The sequence below is a fragment of the Tachypleus tridentatus genome, chromosome 3 (assembly GCF_004210375.1).
Source record: "Tachypleus tridentatus isolate NWPU-2018 chromosome 3, ASM421037v1, whole genome shotgun sequence".
Lineage (NCBI taxonomy): Eukaryota > Metazoa > Arthropoda > Merostomata > Xiphosura > Limulidae > Tachypleus > Tachypleus tridentatus.
The window spans coordinates 11,169,961-11,197,037 of NC_134827.1; the positions used below are offsets into that span (position 1 = coordinate 11,169,961).

The window sequence follows — 27,077 nt, forward strand, 5'->3', positions numbered from 1 at the left end:
GTGAGCAGAGCACAATTAATCTATTATCAGGTTCTTTTGCTTAACAATAAACACAAATTTGAGAACTATGAAACTTATCAGCCTTATATTAATTATTGTGTATTATAGGGGGCAGCTCAGGATGTTTGTGTGGATTGTCTTGATATACTAAGCGTAAAAGCAGGTTTAGTAGGTTGTGTCCAATGTTTAAGAAAATTTGTATTAACTTAGAATATAAATACACAAATTGATCTGTTGTATAGTTAACTATTCCGTATATAAAAACAAAAGAAATACAAAGTGACAGTTCTGTAGTTTAGTGTTATCGATTGTCATTTGGAGTGATACTGACATTATGATTGCTACGAGCTAATTTTGATGTAATCTGTGTTATGGAATTTTTGACGTGCCACCTGATTAGCCTGTTTTTACTAGTCCTCTGAACGTTTAACTTTAATATGTTTGCTTGGTGGTTTAACAGACGCCGTCGTCTAACTATTTTTAAATTTTTGTTGATAGCCTCTGCCACACTGGGTGTTATATTTTGGTATAGTCAAGTGTATAAACAAGTGTCTCTGAAACCGCAATCAGAAACAAATATTTTCTCAGTCTCGGGCAAGGAGAAGTATTTAGAGGAGACTAATGAAAATAAAAAGAATTCAGAAATAGTGGAAAGAATAAATCCTTTTCAGCCAGAAAACTTGCAAAAACCGTCTGTAGGAAGCCATGATGGTTATCATCAAATTCAAGAACCTGCTTTGGAGTTAGACAGAAAGGGAAATGACAAAGAAAAGATGGATGATTACAAAGGAGTGTTACCTCCACCATTACCAGCAAATATTATGAAAAAAGACAGTGGCCACAATGGAAAGGTACATGAAGATGTCAAAACATTAGATAAACGTATAAAAGGAAAAAACATTTATAAGAATGGATTTGATGTAAGTAATAATAAATCTGAAGTACAGCTCCAGAACGTGGCCTATGATGATGGGATTATGAAAATAACCTCAGGACTTGGAGAAAGAGGAAAACCTGTAATTCTTAGCCAGAAGGAGCAAGCATTAGCTGAGGAACTGTTTAGGTCAAATGGTTTTAATGTTTATATCAGTGACAGAATTTCTCTTAATCGAAGCATACCTGATGCTAGGCATCCATTGTAAGTTTACTTCTTTGTCTTTTTACTTTTCTCTCTCTTTCCATTTTTATAGGCACAAAATATATTTTAAGTAATTATATTCATAACAAAGTTATCTTGTCAATAAGGTGTATAGACATTGTCTATACACCTTATTGATATAATATGAATATGATACCATTAGTACACTTCAGTTTGTAATTTGCATAGTACATATGTAGATGTTTATAGATAATCATCAAAACATGGAATTAACCTCATTTTTACAATTATGAAAATTAAGATTTAATCAAGAACATGTTAATACATTCAAACATTTTTAAAATGAATATTTGAAATAATTTACTGATATCATTAATAAATGAGAGCCAAGTTTGCCAAAGTTTTCTCTTGTTGAAGTAAACAATTTTATATGAAATCCATAGAAATGAACTTATATTTTAAAGAAATTCTCCATTGTTTAGTTTACTCTATATTATATTAACTGCATATTAACAGCAATTATTAAAAGAACTAATTAGTATCAGATGGACAGAGTGCCTAAATCTGGATATTTACAATTTTAATTTGTTTGTAACATTTAGAGATGCATTAATATTACAAATATTGTCATAATATTGCATTTTTCCTGACAGAAATAAATCTTAAAATTATAATTCATCAGCCTTGCTCATATTCCATAAATGTATTTAGCCTGATTCATTAGCCTCTATTTTGAATAACTCAGCATTATTATACTTTGCCACTTGATCCATGGCAGTACCAAATGTCTAGATATATGTATGTTATGTACACCATGAGCATTGCTAGGTGCTTAAAAGATTTCAGGTGCAGGTCCCAACATACTGGAATTTTTAGCAATGTCCATCTTTGATGTTCTGCACTCTAAACTTAAAAAGAAAGCACTTTAAAGTCATTCCTTATCATTCATATACTTATCAAGTTTTTTCTTAAACTCTTGTAGATTTACTCTTGTATAACATCTAAAGGGAACACATTCCAAAGGTCTACCACCCGTTGTAAAAATAAAACTGTCTTAGCTAAAGATGACTCCTACTCTTTCAAAATTTATACATGTGTTTCTTAGTCCTTCTATTCTCACTTTAATATATGAAAAGAGATGATACATCAACACCATCAGTTCTCTTTATAATCTTAAGCACCTTAATCAGATCCCCCTACCTCATTTAAAAAAAAAACAATTTAAAGATTTTAGCCTTTCTTCATGTGGCAACCTCTTTATCCCAGGTACCATTGTAGTAAACCCTTCCAGTACTTTGATGTATTTTTTCTAAAGGAAGGAGCCTAAAACTTAACACAGTATACTAAATGTGGCCTAAACAGTGACCTATGGAATGAAATTTTAACCTTTTCAGATGCAACCTAAAATTCTATTTTTCTACCACTAGCAACAGCACACTGCTTGGATGACTATTACATCAAGATCCCTTCTTTCCTGACACTGTTAAGGTTTTCCCATACAAATTATAATTAAAGCCCATCTCCCATTTATGTGCCCAACTCAGTAAATTATCCAAATCCTTTTGTAAAGCAGCAGCATTCATTTCACACCAACACCCAATACCTTAGTATCACCTGCAAATTTAAGTAATTTATTAACTATTCCTTCATCTATGTCATTGATGTAAATCAAAAAAGAGGAAAGGGTCTGAGCTAAGATTGATCCCTGAGGTACCCCATTTCTGACATTAATCTACATTGACTAAACTCTATTTGTAACAACCTTCTGCTTTCTTCTATCCATCCATTCTTGTATCAAATTTTCCTACTTATTCCCTCACTTATAGAGATATTTTTTTTTACAAGCCTTTTTTGTGGTACTTTGTTAAATGCTTTCTGAAAATCCAGATACACTAAATATATGCCCTAATCATTATCTGCGTAAGTAATAACCTTCTTAAAAAATGTTTAGGGCATGATTTTTCCCTTAGTGAAATTTTGTTCACTATCCAGTAATATCCTAAACTTTATTAAATGACTGGTATATACTAATTATAAGATTCTGATGCTTTAATGTTTTATTAACCTTTTATCATCCATGGAAGGTTTTTGTTTTTTCCATTACTGTAATTGACATAAATGTATGGGCAGAGATAATAAAGGGTTAAAATCTGTGTAGTAGAACTAGCTATGACTGAAAAATGTTTAATTCTCCTGTTTTGATTTCTTTATCATAGGCAGAAGTGATTTTTTTTATTTAAATTAATATTTATGCTATTTAATTTTAAGAAAGTGTTTGAGATAGAAAGGACATTTCACAATTGTCTATATTCTAGATTTTTTATCTCAATGTGTAGAAAATAAAATATTTGAATCTTTTTTAAATTAAATAAAAAAGTTATGGATGGTTGAAATCAGGCTATTTTCATGAACCTTATTTTTTTGTAATACATTTATTTTTGTTAAAAAACATTTCTGGAAGATATATAGTGGTAGGGGAAACATATAATTATTCTTGTATTACGTATGCATATTTTATTCTAAATAAATTCTAATAAAGCTTTTGGAAAGATTGCAAGCTCTTACTTCTGATAAGCTCAGCGAATACAGTTTGAAATTGAGCAACTCTGTGGTCTTATCTATAAACTGTCAGAGATATATGGACATTAGGATATTTTGGTCCAAAAGTTATTGAGTGGAGCATGGCAGTTAAAAATGTAACTGTTTGTTTTGGTTTATGTAGTATTCTCAGGTAAGCTGATTCTCCCAAGAGTAATAAGAGAAATCTGAAAAGTAATGAAAGATTCAGTCAGGAAATATATAAATCTGAATTGTACTACTTTCACTGAGGTTGTGAAAAAAGCGACCGAACACAATGTAAATCGCACGTTGAAAACAATTCTTTGCATTAACTAAAAAAGTAATGAAAATAATGTGTGTATTTGGCAAAAGACAACTTTTAATTGATAGTTAACTTTCTAAATGCTCTTAACAAATTACTGAAAGTTTTATTAAAAACTAATTAACATTATATCTTAAACTATAAGGGATTATTACCATTTACAAAGAAAGAATTTAAACTTCACTTACCAAAGTGAGGTTTGAGGAAAAGTTAAGGATCACAGTATTATATATCAAATTTACCCTTTTTTTTTTTCTTTTTCGTAGAATGAGTGTCACTCTTGGTTAATCCTTACAATTGCAAAAAAACTTTTTTCGACAATAATAACAGCCTATCAATGTTATGAAATAATACAATATAATGTTCCTTTGTCATTAATATAACCTGAAAATAAAAAATTAATCAACTTGTCTTTAGAGTAAACTCAACTCTTGAACCATATTTTATCATTCTCCTGTTGAAACAATGTTATACACTTAACAGTAAACATAGGAGTGAACATGAAACTCACATATATAATTAAATTAAAAAAAGGAATCCCATGAAAAACAATGCTTCTATGTACACAAATTATGCAATGTAAAACAAAATAAATTGTAAAAAGGATTTTATTTAACTAAATCAAATAGAAAAATATTTTAAAAAATCAGCCTTTTATGTGGATTCTGTAGGTTGGTTGAGAAGTTGGTGGCTATCCTAATTATATAAAGACTAGATAAATAGAAGTGTAGACTGGGAAATGACAGCAGGATGTCAGGAAGAGCTAATATTTTTACATGCAAGGAATACATCAGCTAACAATGACTTTTTTAGAAAGTTAGACAGTAGTGAATTTTGTTCTAATGCACCTATGCTGTTGAGCAATAAATGTCAGCCCTTGGTTTCTGCAGATGAATTATTGGAGGGAAAAAAATAAAAGCATCAGAGAGAGATCTAGATGATAAGGAGGATATAGTTACAGATGATTCCTTGACAAGGCATGTAGATAGAATAGCTTCTGTGATAAATGGGGAAAAAAGAATTAGATTATGCATCCCAAGAACACAGGTGGAGAATATAACTGATAGATCAGGAGATAACATAGAGGTGGCTAGCAGAGATACAGTTTTTGTGTTGCATGTCGAGGCTAATGATGTAAGGAAAGGTAGGTTAGAGGAGATAATTATTACATACAAGGGGTTGATAAAGGCATTTAAAGAAAAGGGCCATAACTTAATTTTCTCAGGGATACTGCTCAGAATTAACAATGGGTATGAAGTTATAAATAGATCATTAGGGCTAAATGCAAAGCTTAGGTTAGGGTGTAAGGATGAGCAGATAAGCTAGTTGGACTTGTGGGAGCATTTCAATGGAAGAAAGGAACTTTTTAGAATGGGTACTTTACATTTAAATAGCATAGGGGTTGGTTTGTTTGTTAAGACTATTTAACTCTGCTATGAAGGAAGTTTTAAACCAGGACTAGACAGTGGCCATAAACAACTAAATGCAAAAAGAATATGAGGCAGATAACAGTTGAGCATAGTAGTTATAAAAATAGGCTTAATTGTTACTGTTGTAATGGTAGAAGTATGAGAAATAAAATAGATGAATTTAGAGCATTAATAGGAATGAAGGATTTTGATGTAATGGAAATAACTGAAACATAGTTAAACATTGATGACAGAAGTTTAAAAACTTAATGACCTTCTTGAACAATGTTATGGGAGAAACTGTACAAATGTGAAATAACTGTTAAATTTAGAATACCAAGATAAACTTAATTGGTTTTGGTATGAATGAGTTGTAAATACTATATTTTAGTAATTATTACAAAGTAGTGTGCTTTAGTGAAACTTGTACATAATATTTTTGGTAGAAGTCTCTGCTACAGTATGATAAGAATTTTATCACTAATTAAAGGGTTGTATAAATATCAGAATACATGTTATACGTAACTGAAAAAGTACATTTTCTTTTTTTTGTGTGTACTACTACAGTAATTAATTTTTTGTTCATTAAATCTGAATATACTTAGGTGTAAAAACATTCATTATGATAAAGACCTTCCAACAGCCAGCATTATTATCACCTTCATTGATGAAGCATGGTCAACACTTCTTCGAACAATACACAGTGTTTTGAATAGGACCCCTTCTCATCTTCTCCATGAAATAATTTTAGTAGACGATGCAAGTACTCTTGGTATGTTGTATTTCTCGCAAATTTGTATAACATTCTAATTATTATTTTATCTAAAAATGGACAGATTTGTTATCAGAGGTTATAGAATATGTGAAATTGTAACTCTGGTCTCCTATCCAAAATTTGTAGAAATAAGAAACAGCCAAAAACATTAGAAAACATTTAAAAAGTAATTGTATTCTATGAAGTTTCTTTAAAAGTGAAAATGAACTAAGTGGGATTTAAGGCCTCAATTTTGCAATGCTTTAACTATTGAACATGTTGAGTATAATATGGTGTCAAAAAAGTGTCTTCACACTTGTGTATGAAATCTGAAAAACAAACAATTAATGACCTCTAATGTTTCAATAGAACTTATCTCTTCTGAGAATTTCACAGCAACTAGTTAAACTAAGTACAAATTACTTTTTCATACATTGTTTTTATCTAAAAATGAAAAAAATTAATCCAGAAGTGTTGAAGCTATTTGTTGGTTTTAATGTTGGTGCAGATGTCATTAAAGGCTTTGAGTGATATATGAGTTTTGCTGTAACATAATTTGAAAAGAAACATTATTATTAATATATCAAACTTATATTTCTCTTAGAGCATTTGAAAGAAAAATTGGGAAATTACATAAAAAAAAATTTGTCAGCCAACAAAATAAAACTTCTCCGCATGAGTGAACATAGAGGAGTGGTCAGAGCACGACTAGCAGGAGCAAAAATTGCCACTGGGGATGTCCTGGTATTTCTGGATTCTCACTGTGAAGCAAATATTATGTGGTAAGGATATTTTTCAGTATCATAGAGAGTTAACTGATTTATCTTTAGATGCAGTGCTACTGTATTCTATCAAGTTTATTCAGTTCAAAGTATTACTTGGAACATAGAATTTAGGAAAGAAGAAAACATTCATGTTAGATGAGAATGTTATCAGTGGGTGAGAAATGTTTCTTGTACAGTTATAGTTGACAGTATGATAAGATTGCATAAAAATACAACCTTAAAAGGACAGAAACCTATTTTGCATGCAGTTCTGTATTGCAGTAAATTGAGGACTACTAACTATAATGTAGAAATAGTGTTATTGTGGTTCAGGGTATTAACTTCATCTCTGTTCCTACTGTTTTGAAAATTAAAATTTTTATTACTAATTAAGTAAATATATATATATATTGCATTTTAACATTACTTGTACTGTGATAAACTTGTAAAGATACTTTTTGCATGTATTTGGTGTGATAAATATTTGTATATTGAAATGAATCATTATATGATGTATGACATATTCTCTCTAAGTGTTCAAACAGCTAGGCTTAATCTTTTTAATATGAAAACAGTGAGAATCTAAACTGATATTTGTTAAATGTTTCTATGATCTTCAAAAAAATCTAGAAATTTGTAACCAACCTTCTTACTTGGTTAGTTTTAGTTAAGAAATAGCCTTAAAATAAACTTACTGTATCAGGTAAGTTTCAGCATTGCTTATGTAAGGATGGTTTGGATTATTTATCAAAACATTATTTTAATTAATTTTCAATAGTTTATCAGAACTTTACAACATCATACACTGTTTTCATCAATAACAATATATATGTAAAAACAGAGTCAAGTTTTGGGAATGTCTATTAATATCATAGCAATAAGTTTGAATTTCTTGTTGTTCTTTCTTCTCCTTTTTATTACATGAAAACTCAAAAACCAAAACAGTGGTATTAACCAGATTCACAGAGGTGATATAGTTTCAAATGTAGTACTTGCTTTTATAATTATTGATCATAACTAGTACTAATTTTTTTTAAAAATAATGTAAACAATGTTATCATTATTCCTGAAGTTAGCTCTCTTACAGAAATTTGGTGTTCCCTTAAAAAGCATAGGTACAAAGTGAAATAGAAATTTCCAGCCAATAATAGATAAACATTAAATACCAGTTGGAACCTCATTGTATTTAGAACATGGCTATTGAAATGCAGCATCAAACAACAAGTAAAGAAATACTTTTAAAAAAGGAAGTAAATGTAGGTATAGCTAATATCAATCCTTTCAAAATGAGATAAACAGAATAGTAGGGATGGCTTTTGCATAATAGCACAGACAATAATTAACATACAGCAGTATATAGATATAACTATTCAGTTATAATTGAACTTAATTTATCCTGTTTTTGCTCCTGACATTCTACTACACTGTTTGCAGATATTATCTGTACTATCTCATTTGCACTGTTTTTGAAGGATTGATATTAGCCATCTCTAAGTTTAATTCCTTTTTTGAAAAGTTCCTCTTGTTACATTTTTAGCTGAACATAATTCTAGAATGTACTGAATAAATTGTTTGGTAAAAATGCAGTTGCTTATAGAATTAATGAGAACATGGAATATCTTCTTTTTTTTCTTTTTCTTTTTTTACTATAAACACACAGAAATGAAATTCATACTCATTGAAATATTTAAATGTAAGCCACATTTTAAATAAAAGTAAGGCTTTGAAAATTTTTATTTTTAGGTATATTTGTGCTATTTTATGTACAGAATTAGGAGAAACAGAAGATATTTGGTCTTCTATTTTCAGTAAAACTGTGTTGTGTTTTTGCTTTCAAATATTTTGTGATAAGTCAAAGTTGAGTTATATATAATTAAGGCAAATTATAGTGTTGCCAAAAATAATAACAACAATAATAATACAAGAACTAATACAAGTCAGTAGTATGTTAATGGATCCAAAAACTTTTGTTGATGTAAATTAATTATTACCCTTTTAGTTTAGGCTTGGTACTAATAGGTTGGTGATATTTTGGCAAATTTATATTGTTTTTAAAACTTCTGCATGAAACTAAAGCATGCTCTTCTTCAGATGTATCTAGCTATTTTATAAGATACACAAATTTCCAAAGCTTTGGAAAATCACTGTCATGTTAAGCAAACTGTATTATGTATGAGGATTTCTACTAAAATCATGCTAAATTTAATATAGAATTATTTTATTACATGTTTAAGAATAATTATTATTAAAATATTTTTCCTAAACCCTACGGGAGAGATTATTATTTAACAATAGTTTTTAATCATTATTTCAAACTAAAATACAATTAGGGTTCAGAATCTTTATTAAATCAATCATGTTTGATGTGATCAGTATTCTACATTTAAATTTTTTAATATGTATGCTATCATTTGTATTACACACTAAAAATTGTTGAAGTTTTTACAAAATCTGTTTAAGTGCAAATTTATGAAAACATAGTAAGCGTTTTAGTATAAATGTTTAATATGATACATTTTCCTTTCATTTTGTCTTTTGACCAGGTTAGAACCATTACTGCAAAGGATAAAGGAAAACAGAAAAGTTGTACTCTGTCCAATAATGGATATTATTGATGACAAAACTTTACAATATCTTGGAAAAGATAGAGCAGACTTCCAAATTGGTGGTTTTACGTGGAATGGACATTTTACTTCAATAGAAATCCCTATGTGGGAAAAACAACACAGAAAGAGTGTTGTGGCTCCAGCAAAGTATTGTATAAACATTTTTAATTTCAAGAAAAATTCTAAGCATACAAAGTACATTTATAAATGTTAGAAAAAAATACTTATGAGCAATTAAGTATCCTTAACTTTTGGGCCTGGTCCTTAGTTTAAATATAAACTTAAATTTTCATAAACAAATTAACTCCTCAATTTAAGAATGTTAGAGTATTAGTTGGTACTGTGAGGTTTTGTGAAAATAAACTTCGTTTATTTTGTAAAGAGAAAGAACCATATTTCATCTAAAGTAAAGAAATTTTAACATAAATTCTACTTTTAAAATATAAAAACAACTACTAATTTCTCACTAAAAAGATTGAAATTTTCATAAATAAAAAAAACAACATATAATTTTAAGACCATATTTCTCATGTAAAGACACTCAAAAGATCATTGTGACTAATTGCAACTGATTATTTGCAGGAAATTGTAATTTAATGAAGGAGTTAGTGTGATGGTAAAAACAAACAGATTTTATTTTGAATATTATAGATTAAATGAAATTTATTTTCAATAGTTTGTTTAAAAACATCATCACAATTTAGAAAATCATTAAAGTGATGGTGTACATGAAAAATCAATAGTTGAATAGAGAAACTTAAATGTAGGAAAAAATTATTTGTTCAATAAGAAGTGAAGCACTTTACATGGTTAATTATAAAATAATATACAAGATAGTAGTTGTTTTATAGTGATTTTGAAAATTACTTCTACACATGTGTCAATGTGTGTGTTTGTATTACAAGGTGGAACTAGTCTTACTTTAGTTTAATTTATGTTTTACATAGAGCCAAAATATGTTTTACAAACTTGAATGATATTAAAATTATTGAAACAGAAACTTGCATACATTATGATTGTTATTTATTGGTAAAGGTTCTTGATTTTCAGAAGCTGTGAATGATTCAGGCAAAAGTGTTTGGAAAATTGTTGTTTAATGTTATTTGGAAGTTGAGTTTAAAAAAATCCTTTGCTCTTAGGATTGAATTGTTTTACTTCTGCCAGTCTTGGGTGCTCAGTTGTAAAAACTTGTTTGCAATCCATGAAAAATATCCTAGACTACAACTGAAGATGATATAAAGGAATTCATGTTACTTTAAAGGATATAAACAGAACCTAAATATTAAAATTAAATATAACTTACTAGTCATGTTGATGTTATCTTAGCATTGCTACAAAATGTAGCAAATAATAAATAGTTAGTATTGGGTAAATGAATTAAATGTTGTTAATTGTGTTTTATTGGACATAAGAACTTTTAATTTTAAAACAGATCATTATGTGGAATATTCTTTTTTCATTTATTATTTAAAAAATATAACTTCCATAAGTTTAACTAATATCAACACTGTCATAGTGATTGTTGATATACTGTAGTTTAGCAATGTAACTCTGGAATTTTTACTAACATAATATTTCTCCTAGTTTAGAAGTTAAGTTGATAAATATTTTTAAGAATTACTGTTTAATATAAGCTAAAATAATTTAAACACTTAAAATCCAACTAAAAACAAATTAAACTATTTTATATTGCAGGACTCCAACCATGACAAATGGTCTTTTTGCTATTGATCGTAATTATTTCTGGGAAATTGGAAGCTATGATGAAGAAATGAACCTAGGGGGTGGTGAAAATTTAGAGATGTCTTTTAGGGTAAGAAGAGAAATGCATTTATAAATTTTTGTGTGATTGGATTTTTATTATTCTTAAATGTAACAAGTTAAAACTTGTAAAATTTGAAGACATTGATTTTATTTGTATAATTGAAAACATTAGATTTGGTGTTCATAAATGAACAGCCTAAGTGTTTATAAATATAGGTACTGGATTTGATGTTAACCATACATAGTTTTCCCCACTTACCTGTATACATTTCATGTAGTCTTCTTTTAGCTCTTTTCATGTGGATCAAGCAGTTACAACTATCATGTCAGCATCTCAGACAGTAGTTAGAAATTTATCAAATAATGAACTAGGTTTACTCTCTGTACTCTAATCTCCCCCCTGCCACATCAGAATTAAGTCAGGTGTAGGATCTATAGATAGGCCCCCTTTGAAAGGGCAAAGGAGGACTATTGAGTCTTCAAGCACACCTGGGATTTTGGTTTACTAATAAGTATAAATATTTTATAGATTATCAGTTTAATGTAAAAAACTGTAAGCTTTATATAGTCATATTATTAAAAATTTCTCTTCAGAAAAGTCTGTCTATCAGTTAATGGTCAAATCCGTAAATCATGTTATGTAAATAACCCAAACAAATGTAATGTCGTGTTAGTAGCTAAATATTAAATCACTTTATACAATTGTTGATCACTTTTATTTTTTATGCTCATAGGTTTGGATGTGTGGTGGGTCTTTGGAAATCATCCCTTGTTCTCACATGGGTCACATTTCTCATAGGTTCCACCCCTACTCCTTCCCTGAAAAGAATGATGCTCATGCACTCAACACCATGAGGACAGTTGAAGTGTGGATGGATGATTATAAGAGATACTTTTATATGCATAGACCAGATCTAAGGGTAATACATGGTAATTTGTAGTAAAAACATAATAATAATTGACTTTTAAAGCTACTAAAATCTGAGTGAAGTGCTTTGTTAAAAGTTTTTGGTAATCATGAATATATTTTGGGTTTATATCATATGAGGTTTTTACATAGTTCTGTAATTAGAAACAAACTGTATTTGTTAAAGTAACAGGTTTTAGTATATACTTATTCCATGATTAAACATTGTAGGGTTATCTCATTTTAAAATTATTTGGATTAGCTTGAGGTTTCATAACAAATGTAAAAACTGTAAAATCTGAGTTCAGACTTGTGATTTATGTTTATTATTGTTATGCAAGACCATTAAATGCATATATGTGGGTTTCATGTCTTGTTGAAAGATTGAATACAGTGACAAGATTTGATATCGGTAAACACTGTTGTGGTTTCATTAGTAGGTTTTGAGACAGATTTGTTATAGTGCAAATGGAAAAAGTTGTAAGTCTTATTGTTACTATGATTTTTTCTTCATATATTTTAGATAATTCTTAGAAATTATTACTTCAGGCTGCACACTCTGTAAATTGATAGTATGCATATGGGATAAAGATAGATTAGTTGTGTAAGACACAGCTTATAATATGATTAATAAATTAATGTTCTTTTAATTACAAACAATTTGTGCTTTGGAGTATTATATTTTTAGTATTTGTTACATTGGTTTAGTTTTTTCACCTTAATGGACACTAGATTTTTGCTATAGTAACCTTTTCATTCCACTAAACTGTGTGATTAATGCTAACTTCTGATGACATACCTTATTTCCTCTCACATAATACCTTTCTTGATTTAATAGTGACCCTCTCTACATACAGCAAACAAGATTTATGTTTAGCTGGCTCCCTCTACAGTGATTGTTCAATTATCACTTCTTGTTTTAACATATGTCTTTTTTTTTTCTCTCTCTCTCTCTTTTTATTGCTCATGAACTATTCAGATACAAGCATTTTTCTCATGGAAGTATCTACACACACAAGTTATGGAGGTACTAAATGTTGGATTTTCATTTTTTAACATTTTATGCACCTGAAACTTTTGTAGCATTTCATTTTCACATTAATTGACATGTGTCACTACTTTCCACTTTACCTAGTTGGGGACAATGTGACATTGTTCATGCTAAACTACACTGGTGTCAGATTTGTCTTTGTTGAGGAAGCAATGGGTTTTGTGCAATGGGAAATGGAATTTTTCATGCAGCTTAGGCCTTCTTCCATACTTGTAATTCCTCCCTTTATTTTTTGTTTTTGAAAGTAGGGATATTATCAGATTTCCTACAGACTATCTTTATCTAATTTTGTGCCTCTGCTGTCCAGTATATACCTAAATCTTTATCATAATTTTGGGACAGGGTTTCTTCGTAATGTTACTTTCTTTCATTCCATTACTACTTCTATCTTTTATGTTCTTCATTGCCTTTCAAGTTGATATTAGATTTCTTTTCCATTAACTGTAGTGCAAGCATACCTAGGGCCACTTCTTTTGTTACCTTATATGATTGATCATATCTCACTGTATTACTTTTATTAGCTTTTCAAACTTTGAATTGTTTTATTTAAATTTGAAGGTCAGATCTTTGTGTTTGACTTTCTTAGATTCAATTTTTCCTGCATTTGCTTTCTTTTTTTGTTATAATCCATCATTTTCCTGAAGGATTTTTGGTAAATACTTGTTCACTTATCTTCTCTACAATGGTGTGTTTATCTTGTCCTTAAATTTTTCTGTTTGGTTCATCTGTTACTGAAATATATTGGGTAGAGACACTATTCTTACTCATGTTTTTACATTCTTTTTATGTCATACCTTTGTCTGGCTCCTTTTCTTCCCCAGTGAGATTTTAATGAAGTGCCTCAGTCTCAGAAATCACATGTAAGGGCTGCATGTATGAGTGCTTCCTTATCCTCGCTGGTTTTCCATCTCACCCACATTCCTTCTTCATCATTCTCATATTTCATCTTTTCTCTTTGTTCCCACTTCTTTTTTCATTACTTCTATTTATCCCTCCAATTGTTGACACCTCAGCACTATGGGTCTTGGTTGTAACTATCCTATTGGCTCAGCAATAGTGGGTTCATTTCATTTGGTTTGTTAACATTGACATATGTTTGCAGCTGCTTTTGGAGTATTTTGTTTTTCCTCTTCTCCACTATCTTTTGTTCCTGTTACTTTCCCTTCTCCAAAGGATCCTGTTTCTTGCCAACATGAGTCAATGGCAGTGTTGGACCTGTGGCCAAAGATGCTGTTGAATAGATTTATCTTCTATATTCAGAGTTTTATTTCCATCTTGTTCTTCACAATAAAATGGAGGATTGGCATCCAATCATAGATGTTTTTCATCTTAATTAGTTTCTCAACACCTTACTTTCTCTCTGGTTCTTCATATTGGAGGAGATTGTCAGGCTGGCATGTAGACAACATTTTCTACTTCTCACATTAGTTTCATCATCTAGCCATCTCTTCTTTGTTGAACTTTAACAAGCTACATTCCATTGCCATTGTAAATACACCTTACTGAGTCTGACTAGGTTCATTCTTTTACTTCTTCTCTGACTTTTAGAGAACTCCCTTCTATGTCACAGGGTTGCATGTGATGCCTGCCAGGGTATACTTTCTTAAATCTGCACTTTCAGGCCTGATAGCACTCACTGATGAGAAGGGATGTTTCATATGGACACTAGAGAAATTCTTACAGTATATGTTATTTAATCATAGACTGTCATGAGTGAAGCTGTATTGGAATGGATGCCCATTCCTTCAGTTCTAGTTGAATAAACCACAACTGGCCTGCTTCTCAATATAGAGTTTTCAAGGTTACCCAGTGCACCATCTTAAGATACTGAGCTCCTCCGGGTTCTCCAACATGTATATGCTTGCCCTTTCCCTTTTTATATATAATGGAATATTTATTGCTGAAGTTTTGAACCATGAAGGATTCCTCCTAAGAGTGACAAATTCTACTCCAGGGAGAGTGGAGTGGTGGTATTTTGTTAGTATAGATGATGTGGACCCTTCTTCTACTGCATAAAGTACAAAAATAAATCCTGATGCTGCCTGGTTTTGGACTAGATATTACCACTACATACAATTCACCCCTCTGGCTGGCTTTTCTCCACATTACCATTCCTTGGGTATCAATTCCTACACAATCTGGTATTCACTAGATGCAGAACTAGCACCTATAAGTCATCATTCATGTAGTTTTAAGAACTTTTCACCTACAGGTCAAAACATTTTTCTCTTCTTTATTAGTAAAAGTGTTAATATCCATACCAGCCGTTCTGAGATAAATATGTGAAATACATTTTCAGTATTGCAAAATGCTAATGTCTGTCATAGTGGTTCATCCTAAATATCAAGCTATTCTAAAATTAAAATGTGTGATATCATATGATCTTTCATTGGTCATTAAATGATGTTATGCATTTACTGGTATCAGGATTTTCAAAGGACATAATCAGTGATATTGCATAAAGAAAACAAGTTTTTCTGTGTTTTTAAACTACATTAAATTATTTACTTTTTAATATTAGTTTGATTAACATTATGAGGTAAAACATTTAATAATTTATGTATATGATATATTTATGCCCATTACTTTCTTCAATTTTGGATTATATACCTTTTATTATAAGTATTATTTTGAATTTTTTGGGTGAGTTTACAGATTTAAAACAATCATAAATCTAAGTTGGCCAAATATCATGAGTAATTTTTGGAATTATGACTGCGAATATTGTTAATGGAAATTGTACACAACAGATGAATCAATGCATTTTAATCATTACATTTAAGAATGTATATTAAGTTATTTGTAGTAATTACTGGGCTAAATTTCAGCTCTGATCAATGTATTAATGATAACTCCAATATAAATGTGTTAATCAGTAGGTTGAAAGCTTGTGAGAAATGTCATGTTTGTGGAGAAAGCCTAAAATAACATTATTAAATGTTTCTCTTATTCTGTTGTGCATGTGTGTGATTATATATAGACATTATTTCCTTGTTTGTCAATTCAAGGTCTTTACATAGATTTGAGCTCAAAGACAGTTACAATCAAACTTGACCCACAGTTAAAGGAAGTTGAAGTTAACCTGATCATCTGTTAAACTGGCATAACAAATTGAGACTTGGTTTTGTTATTTTGAAATGTAATTAATATTTCATATTTGTCCACTTTATTACTCATGTAATTTTTCATCTGATTTAAAGAAGATTAATATAGTAAACTGAAAACAGACAGTTGAGGAAACTTAAATAATTTACCATCAGATTATTTAATTAGTATAAACAGTACTTTAATTTCAGATGATAATTTTATAACTTTTTAAATGGTACATAATAGAGGTTTTGAAAAGTCTGCTGAAGTTCTTTCTGTATTCTTAGTGGGGCAAGGCATAATAATAATTTCAGTCTTCCATAGTTGGCTATTAAAATGGATAACGTTTTCAGTATGATTTCAGAAAATAAAATATGTTGCTTAGTAAATTGTAAAATTGAAGTCTTATAACAGTAAAAAAAGAAAGCTTGACATTTACTTGGATGAAGAACATTTTAGATCCACATGTGAAAAACTTCTTGTGATAAATTAATTTGGAACATTTTATATAGGGTTAAGAAGAAGCTAGAAACATAATATTTTCTGATGTGAGAAATAAAGTACTTTGTATAAAGAGTTCGAAGAATAACTTACCTGATCAGATTTTGACAACTGTTTCACCAGTAGTAAATTAGATAAACTGTATTTATGGCTGTTTGAACCAGAAATAATTTGAAGTTATGTGAAAGCAATAAATGTATTAGCACTTTTTTTACAACTTACAGTAACAGATCTATAAACAAAATCAGTGTTGCTTAACAGTGGCTAATTTTTGATACTGAATGATTACAAAACTAGTATATATCAATGAGTCAATCAATACCCATTTACACTTATTTGTGTAAAATGTATGTTAAAGGGTCCAAGATGTTTAAATGTCAGTCTTATTTCAATTCTTAAATTGAATATGAGTATTGAGAAGTGACAAAACTGATTTTCAAGAGAACATGAAAGATGTTTTAAAAAATGTATGTGCTTTACCAATTAATATTACACTAATTTTGGGAATTATATATACGTTATTGCTTTTTTTGATTTACTTTTTATCACTCAATGTCTAGATCTATAAAGAGAGAGATGTATAAAATATTAAATATTATTTGGAGAATATTTATTTTTATTTGATATTTTATGTGCTATGAATGGTGGATTGTTCAGTTTTTTTTATATGTATAATAAGTTCATAATTAATTATGAGTGCACAGGGTTTACCACATAATCTCAGTGTATTGAAACTGAATAAAATTCTGTGAGTGCATACAAAATGTGGTTATAAATCTGTAAATTGCTGTTGAATAAAGACCACATAAATCAGAAATTTTACAGGGATTTTGTAATAATCTAAATATACTTTAAAGAAAGACAGTCACATTGCTATACTTTTCATTCTCTTTTTTGTTAAATATTTCAGTATGTTAACTATGGGGATATTAGTAAGAGACTTGAACTTCGACACAAACTACAGTGCAAGGACTTTGGATGGTATCTGGAGAATGTGTATCCTCAAAAGTTTATTGTGGATCAAAATGTTTTTGCTTTTGGAATGGTATATTTTTATTTACTTTCTTTTTTTTGTATAAATATGTATAACTTTTTCAAAAATTATTAATCTTAAATTTAACTTTCTTACTTTATTAGAAAAGGACATTTAATTTCTTTTATTATATTAATGTATTTTCACAGGTGTAAGTTTAATTATTGTTTCATTCCACATAAAAAATGTTAAAAGAAAAATTACTGTCTCTGAAACTTCTCGACTTGTTGTGGTATGTCTCATAGCTCTTGTTTTCTTTTGTTTAAAGGTCCGTAACCCCATCAGTAATCTCTGTTTGGATTCTGGTATTCAAAGGGAAGACAGAGATGAAGTTCTAGGACTTTATTATTGCAAGAGTCAGAGAGGTGTTACAATGAACCAAGTAAAAATTGTTTCTAAACTTTCAAGACTGTTAATGCTAAAGCTAGGAAGTGTACATATATGTTAGAGAACTAAATAGATTAGTTATGTTTTGAATCTGACAGAGTATGTGATAAATGCCCTAAATGAGAATATTTAGCAATTTCTAATGAAATCTGCCAAAACTGTAACTACATAAAAATGTCTTGACTAATTTTAATGGTTATATATAGCATGAACAGAGAAGCTATAAACTTTTTTTCAAGATGTCTATATTACTCTGCAAACAAACATCGAGTAATTCCAAAATTTTCACTTGACTCATAATCCAGGGGTCGCTGGTTCAAATCCCCATCACACCAAACATGCTTGCCCTTCATCCATTGGGGCATTGTAATGTGATAGTCAATCCCACTATTCATTGGTAAAAGAGTAGCCCAAGAGTTGGCGGTGGGTGATGATAACTAGCTGCCTTCCCTCTTGTCTATCACAACTAACTCAGATAGCGCTTGAGTAGCTTTGCATGAAAATCAAAACAAACCAAACCAAAAATCTTTTCCATGGAGATTGTAATACTTACTATTGTTGTTAAATGTTGCAAGGGAAATCCATTGATAATTTAGGTGTAATCATTGTAGATAGTTTCATATACCTTGGTTTTAATTTAGGTGGCATACCAGGGAATGATTTAAATGAAAATACTTTATCAGTAGTTATATTATTTACAATATAAATGTTATATTTTGAACCACATTTTCAAATTATTCATCAAAGATCATTATATAACAAATGATTTCTATTAGGGGGTGTGTACCTCATCATAGTAGTTGGTATGATACATATATAAATACAGAAGTTTTACAAATGTTTTGTTACAAAGTTTGTCTGTAATTTATTGTCTATATTACTCCCATTGTCTTATTTAAGTACGTCATACTTTATAATGGTGTTTTTTCAAATTCTTGGGTTCAATCAACTAAATGGCAGTTGGCAAGAGAAGTAAAAAAAAGTTAATTATTTATTTTTTACTGTTAATTTGTTATGCTACCTTGCATGCAATGTTTTTGATAAAAGAAATGAAAAAAAAATTTTAATAATAATTATTCATCGTCCTTTATTGGGTTATTCATTTTTAGCAAAAGTACTAGCAATTCAGATTTTTACTGGACAAAGACATGTTAGGTTTACTGAAAGTTTGCCACATTTCGTGAAGATACAATAATCGTGTCATATTGGAGGATGTATCAATACAATTGTATCTCAGCTTCAGGATATGATACTCTTATTGTATCTCTGTATTACCACACCTTTAGTTTTTACTGTGCATAATACTAATAACAAAGGTTATTTCTCCATAGTTTCTCTAATACTATTACATACCAAGTGAGTATTGTCATATTAATTTATATTTATAGTGTAGAAATCATATAACTCATCATATAAGCTCTATAGATATGCATGCCAATTTTTAAACCCCCCATTAATATAAAGCTAAGTCATATTACCAACTCAGTATGCATTTAGAGGTAGACTGATCTTACTGTCTACATTCACATTATCATAATCTTGACATGTCTTGCAAAGTAAGCAGAGGGAACTTTGTTTATTGAACAAACAATTGAAAATAAAGAAAATGTTAAATCAGTAGCTGAAAATTATGGCACAAAATGTGCAGTATTGTCAGGATTCATACTAGGAGACTGCAAGTCTGAGTTTTGAAAAGTAAAAATATTAAAAATAGGAAATAGTTCTGTCAGTCTTGTAGAAATTGATATGGCTGATAAGAGACTGGTATGAGAAATAATATTTGGTTACTATGACATTTATTAGAGATTTTATTGTATGTAATAGTAAATATGAATATAGAATTGTAATAGGATTGTCACTTTTTTGTTTAATAAATATGCATACACAATGATTTTACATTATGTTCATGATAATATTATTTTCAGTTGGTTCAAAAACTTACTTGGAAATGATTACCAGCAGTTTGGTACTTTCTTACAAAAATTTTGTATACTGTATTTGTTGATTTTGTTTGTATGCAAAAATAATGCAATGTTTGTTTTAAAATCATAATATTTTCTGTTGCTTTTGTTGCTTTGTAGGTGTTTGCTCTTTCATCTAACAATGAACTTAGACAAGAAGAAAATTGTGCAGAGGTGTCTCACAGCACTTCCCATCAGCAAAATATCATGATGGTGAAATGTCATGGTAGAAGAAAAGACCAGGAATGGCATCATACAAAAGTAAATTTATGAGATGTTTGTACTTAACCCTTTCACAGCAGGTCAGGGTTCAAAGACCTTTTCATTGCGTTTGTTGACTTGCTTTCAAAATGTTATTGACAGTTGTTTTATGAATTTATGTCAGTAAGTTTGGGATCAAATTGTAGATTATAATTCAAACTTTAATATTATATATGAGCTAATTTCTTAATTTTAAAGTAAATATTAAAAGAACACATTTAAGTATAGATTTTAAAGAGTCACATGGTATGTTGAATGCAGCACTATTTAAAACTAGACATTTCTGATGTCAAAATACTAAGTCTGTAATTTTGTACAAATTAGAAACTCAAATTACTAATATTAAGAAGCTAGAATATAAAATAAGACCCTCGTATCTTTTTATTTTTCTGAAATATGGCATATGTACTGAATTAAACATGGTAGCCTCATTCCTTTCCATTTTTTGAAACAGTCCCTTGTATACTCTTACTACAGTATATGACATGTGAATAACCAATCAACAGCTTAGAATGTCTCCAGGGTGGTTTTTTTAGCTATTTTAATATTTTTTTAAAAGCTACCACATTCTTTTGATCCAAGTTTTCAAGGAGGTAAGTTGAGTCTTTAGTCTGCTTGAAATTTCATATTTTTAAAATCTAAATAAATTGTAGTGGAACTGTTGTGGTACTAGTGTAGTTATTTATGATTTTTGGGTTATTCAACTGTATATATATATATAAAACCTAAAAAAGTTTATTAATATCCTCCATGTGCAAAATTTTTAAAGGCTTAGCAACCTATGTCCAGCAGCAATTGACTGCAAAGGTTGTAGCAAGAAGAGATAATTGTTTGCTTTACTTGTTGATTTTTTTTTTATATTTTAAGAAATGTTTAATAATTTATTTCTATATAGTAATAATCTATATACGTATATAATGTATAATAATTGAAATTTGACTGTATGTTACACTAAAACATGTTCAAGACAGGGAAGACTAAAGCTCCATTTTATATTACTGGATACGTAACCTGAGTGCACAAGCACTGTGTCAGTGCAAGCTATATAATGTTTGGCAGGCATGACTGGAAGGTCAGTATGATAAAAAATAATAAATATATATGTAAATATATAGCATTATGAGGCTTAAGCTACTTAGATTAAACTTTTGTATTTTGGTATTGTAATATTTAGTCTCTCTAGCATGAGAAAAGCATAATTTATATTTATTTCCTAATTTTTTATGGTGGTTGACGCTGGTTAAGTGACAGATTCCACTTAATGAGAGTGTAGAAAAATAACATAAAACAAACATTTGAAATGCATTTAGGAGGTTTTTTAGAGATTATACAAATAATATTTGAGATTTTGAGGGTGAAGAATAGTTTTTTAATCATAACATGAAATCATTTTGCACTCGGACAAATAACAAAACAAACTCTATTTTCACAGACAAATCCTCAGTAAAAATATTTCATTAAAATATTTGACTTTTTGTATACAAAATACTTGTAACTTTTACTAAAAGTGTGCCAAATTTTTTGAAGATACGCGTACTGTACCAAACATTATTGTGCAAATACTTAATGTGTGCAAATTTGTAGACAAACTCGTATATTATAATATTATAGTGAGCGCATTGCAAAAAGGTTTAACATAATATTTATGTGTAATTAACACACACTATCAATCTTATGACTGCATAATATTTGCTACATATAACCATCATAGAAGAGTATGTTATAATCCTTTGTAATATTCATATACTTGATTTAAATGCAATTGTGATTACATTGGTTTATGCTGATACTGATATATGTCTAGAATGAAAACTTAAATTAAAATATCACATCAAACATTGGAGAAATTCTTAAATATGTTAAAAGATGTGTTGAGTTTGGATACTGGAATATGTAGTAAATATAGTACTCTTATGATATTTGTTAATACACTAAAGTGTGAAGAAGTTCAAATTAGAAGAAATATGTTTTTGTAGAAATACTGTTCAATTTTTTTTGTGTGCAAGAAAGGAAACAAAAAGAGTTTTTGTTTTTTAACCAAACAATGTTCATTTATTTCAGAATTGCAGTTTTCAACATGAGATGGTAGATTAATATTTCTTGCCTTACATACACTAATGTACATACGTGCAAAGGTTATTTTTAATAGATTATGTGTAGCAGTTGAATATTTCACTTAATGCTCTGTAGATGAATCTGTAACTAACAGCCAATATGTTATACTTTTTATGACTTTCAGGGTGGATCAATCATCCATACAGCAACAGGTAAATGTCTGAGTATTGGTGGAGGCAAACGAACCACGTACGTGTATTTAACAGAATGTAGGGGTACTCATTCTCAGATCTGGTGGTTTGAGAACTACATGGACATAAACCCACAAATATAAAAGGAGAGTCATAACTGGAAAAGAAGATTGAAGTTATTGCAATATACATGATTACTTTGGTCATTGACATTTTGGTGATACCTCAAATATGTGTTTTGAAAGACATTTATAGTGAAATTGGTGTAGTGTTTAGGATTTGAGGGTGCATATCTTAAGGTTGTGAAATTTGACACCAATCATGCACTAGTAATAGTACTAAACTGTTCTTTCTATTGAAAAGTGGATTTTCTTGAAATCTAAACTCTAAGTAAATCTTTAACCTTGCTGTTAAAAAACTTGTAATTTTGAGAGGAAGCATCCTCCAAATCTAAGCAGTTATAGCTGGGCTTACCAGCATTATTGCATAGTTTGTCCAAATTTTCCTGCCTTAAAATTACATGGCTGGTAACTTATGCTTGTCTGCATGTGCACGTGTAGACTTAAAAAAATAAAACTTCTCTCTGCATGTTCTGTTCTATGGTAAACATTTCTAAAGTTATTAATATCTCAATCAAACTTCATAGTGATGAGTTAATGGATGAAGCTATTTTTCAGCATAGAATTTTATAGGATGTTTTTGGCTTCATTAAATGACTTGACAAATACGTAGAAAGGATTTAAACTTCCTGAAAAAATGTATCTGTATAGTAACAGACTAATTACAACTGTGATCTTAATTATTTTTATACTACTAAGAAACGTTTGAGGAAACACTAAATATTCTTATATGATGAAACAGATTAATGTTTGTTGTATGGTTCAAAACATCATTGGTTTGATATCTTCATCTAGAAGAAGATGAGTGTGCTGTAAACTGCAGCTTGTAACTTGATTCATTGGTACATTTTGGTAAAAACCCAAGTGTTCATTCATCCCACACTGAAGTAGTGATCATCTACCTAATAGGTAGAAATGTTTGTATATTTCAATTAAGCACCCTTTGATATGTCCAAATTAGTATTCCTTTAACATTGTTTACCTCAGTAAATAGTCTACTGATTCAAAAAGATGTGTTTCTTCCCTTTAGTAGTGAAAAGTACGTATCTTTGAAATAGAAATCATTACTGTAGAAAACTATACTTTTTGATGCCTCTGACTTATGCTTTGAATGAAATGATTTGAACAAGCACATGTATGTATGTGTGTGTGTGTGTGTGTGTATATACACACATATATGTTTGAGTACTGCACTGGGATCATAGTTTGAAAACAGGAGTTAGATATTAATCTCATAGTTTATTTCCTTTTTATTTTTAATAAGTTGGTGGTCTTACTGTCCTATTTTTTTTTTAACTATTTTCATGATATGTTTCTTAAGTGGCATCTCATGTCTAATTTCTAGCTGGATTAGATGCAACTGTGTTGCTTATTGCTTGTGTAACCCTTCCAATGTATGTTTGATATTGCTATTGTTACTGATCACGTTGGAACTGTTCATTTTTAATTTAACAAATTAGTACATCTGTGAACAGGTGTTCCAAACTCATACTAACTGTTTTTATCTTAATGTACTTTCACTTTTTTGATGTTATAGTTAGTAGCATATTAAATAACCTAAGTCTGGCTACCAGTTAGATACTAATATTTTGTTTTCTTTTTTTAATTAGTCTTAAAATATACTGATACCTAAGTATTTTACACTCTTTACCAATCTGTAATGACAAGATTTGGATGGGATTTGATTCTCAGTCTTTGTTAGAAAGGCAGGCTTTGATCTTAAGCAATTAAGACAAATCATCTTAACTGTTTAGATGACTTTAAAAGAGGTAATCTAGGACTTGTCATTTATCTCTCTTAGTTTGACTGAATGTGTTATTGATTTTCACAACAAATTTTTTTGTCCAACTTTTTTTGTTCATGGTTCATATTCCATTCCACCCCACCCCTGTGGCAGAGCTGTATGTCTGCAGACTTACAACACTAGAAACCATATTTCAATATCTGTGATGGGCAGAGCACAGATTTCCCTTAGTATAACTTTGTGCTTGATGACAAACAACAAATTATATTCCATGATTTTAGTATTATTCCATATAAATTAATGAGTACTGTTCACCAAGTCTAATCCAACCACTAGTACAGAATGACAGATTAATTAACTTCTCAAGAAATATGAACAAATTTGGAACAGAAACGGTCAAATAATTAATACTACACCACAGTACCAAATCAAACTTCTGTAGTATACCTAATATTCATGAACAAGGGGGACTGTAGATAATTTATCATGTAACCACTCAGTTGAAATGTTATAGATACGTCATCGTGAACTTATAAAACATGCCCACATGTTAAGATGTCCAGTCATGGTGGTGTCACTGTATACAATGATCAACTTTGATTTGTCCATTTTTTTCACTAAGGCACTATCTGTCTCAAAGAACATATCACACTGATATTCTCCAGATTAATAAACTAATTTATTTTTGTCTCAACACAATTTATTTCCAACATGATGAGCATTACTAGTAATAAGAAAAAGGTCTATCCATGGTATTAGCCCTGTCACCAGTATTTATTATTATACCTACAAAGACATATAACCACTCTAACAACTAGAATTTGGTTCCTATGTATTTGTAATACAGACGTTGATAAAATAAACAACAAACATAACTATAACCCCCTGATAACAAATACTTTGAACACTTAATTAAAAAAAAAAATTGCAATGTGAACACCAAGAATAAATAGGAAACTGAGTATGGACAAACAAACATATCCACCCTTTTGTGAAAGGTCTGAAAACATACAGAGAATAAACAAACAACATAAAGTCAGGACAGCATTTCAAAAGCTGCAACATAATACAGTCATACTTATATGCAGCCAACCACCTATAGACCCAAGAAAGAACAAAAACACCATTTACATCATCTCTTATACATGTGGAATCCAGGACACCTTGGAAACAAAAAGACCAACAACAGTTAGAATTTTAGATCACAATATACATTGAAAACTACAAAAATAATCTATTGGCCATAGTTAATCATGTTAGAAAAGATCATAAAATAATAGAATATGTACTGCTGTTTATATTCATTATGAGAAAAGTAAAGTTAAAAGAAGCTTTCTACACCCCAGCTTACTGATAACACAGTCAACCTGATATAAAAGTTGGGAGGATATTGATCAAAGTTCCACTGGTATGCAATCCCTGAAAAGTAACTAACACATCTGTATTTCAATTAATAAGGTTCAGAATTGGATCCCAGTCAAGTAACTACATACCAGCTTTCTCAGGATTTCTTTGGTGATCCCTGTAAATCATTTGCAAAAGCAATGGATATAATTTAGTTAGCAAGTAGATACAAGTGATTATATAGGTTACTAACCATAACAATGGCTAGTATTTGATTGACATAAATATATGCTTTTTTCATATTGATTAGTTAATTTCTTTAAAATTTATTTAGTTTAATATTTAATATGTTTTGAAAAGTCAAAAAGTTAACTGTTACTGGATTAATGTTTTTTTGTATTTTATATTTTTGTAACCTGCTTTAAAGGAAAGGGACTGTTTTTTTGGGGTGGGTCTGTTTTGTTTTTGTTTTTGCAAAATATATATAGCTAAGGTCATCTTATTTAATACAAATATTCTGTTTTCTCTAGTCTGTTCCTTTTTTTTTTATTTTACATAAATCTGTTCTGTACTCTTTTTCAAGTTGTAGTATCATTTTCTTTACACAGTTTTTGGAGTATTTAGTGAGCACTTATGCTATTACCTTTTGATAAAGTATGAGATAACATTGATACTTCACTGTATATGATACCTTGTATAATAAATAATTTAAGAATTGTGTTTAACTTCATTTTAAGACATCAGGTGGCAGGTAATCCTTTTAGACTATCCAATACTTTTGTTTTGTGAATTAGACATTTGTCATTGATCAAACTGGACATGTGATAGTAACTGGTTTGATACATGTATATTTCAACTTTTGGCTTTACGTTGTTTACAGTTTGTGGTGGGGGAAAAAACAAAAGAGCGAAGTGCAAGAACTATATAAAGTTCAAGATTTTTTGCTGCACGTGTGAAGCTCACCATGGGAATATTTTGTGTAGGTTTTCACGTGGTTATGTTGTAACAATATTTTTAATAAGGTTACATACTCAATACTTTATTGAATCTTCATAGAGAAACATGACCTTTTTTTTGTTTACATTCTATAGTGTCGTTGAGCTTTGTTTATACGAGATTTCCGTATTGTATGTGCCTTAAATAAAAGAAATTTAAGAAA

At 29.7% G+C, this 27,077-nt stretch overlaps 1 protein-coding gene across 1 annotated transcript; it reads left to right on the top strand.

Moving 5' to 3' along the window:
• Window positions 1-100: 100 nt before the first annotated feature.
• LOC143246352 (polypeptide N-acetylgalactosaminyltransferase 1-like) lies at window positions 101-27,077 on the top strand. Its single transcript, XM_076492925.1, has 10 exons — window positions 101-1,138; window positions 5,995-6,161; window positions 6,748-6,925; window positions 9,451-9,660; window positions 11,209-11,326; window positions 12,012-12,197; window positions 17,734-17,868; window positions 18,125-18,238; window positions 20,325-20,465; window positions 22,705-27,077. The coding sequence occupies exons 1-10, from the start codon at window positions 438-440 to the stop codon at window positions 22,852-22,854; spliced, it is 2,100 nt and encodes a 699-aa protein (XP_076349040.1). The 5' UTR covers window positions 101-437; the 3' UTR covers window positions 22,855-27,077.

Coding starts and splice junctions, on each gene's coding strand:
- LOC143246352 (XM_076492925.1), top strand. CDS start 438: ATGTTTGCTTGGTGGTTTAACAGACGCCGTCGTCTAACTATTTTTAAA. Junction 9,661..11,208: donor AGTGTTGTGGCTCCAGCAAA/GTATTGTATAAA, acceptor TTTATATTGCAG/GACTCCAACCATGACAAATG. Junction 20,466..22,704: donor AGGAATGGCATCATACAAAA/GTAAATTTATGA, acceptor TATGACTTTCAG/GGTGGATCAATCATCCATAC.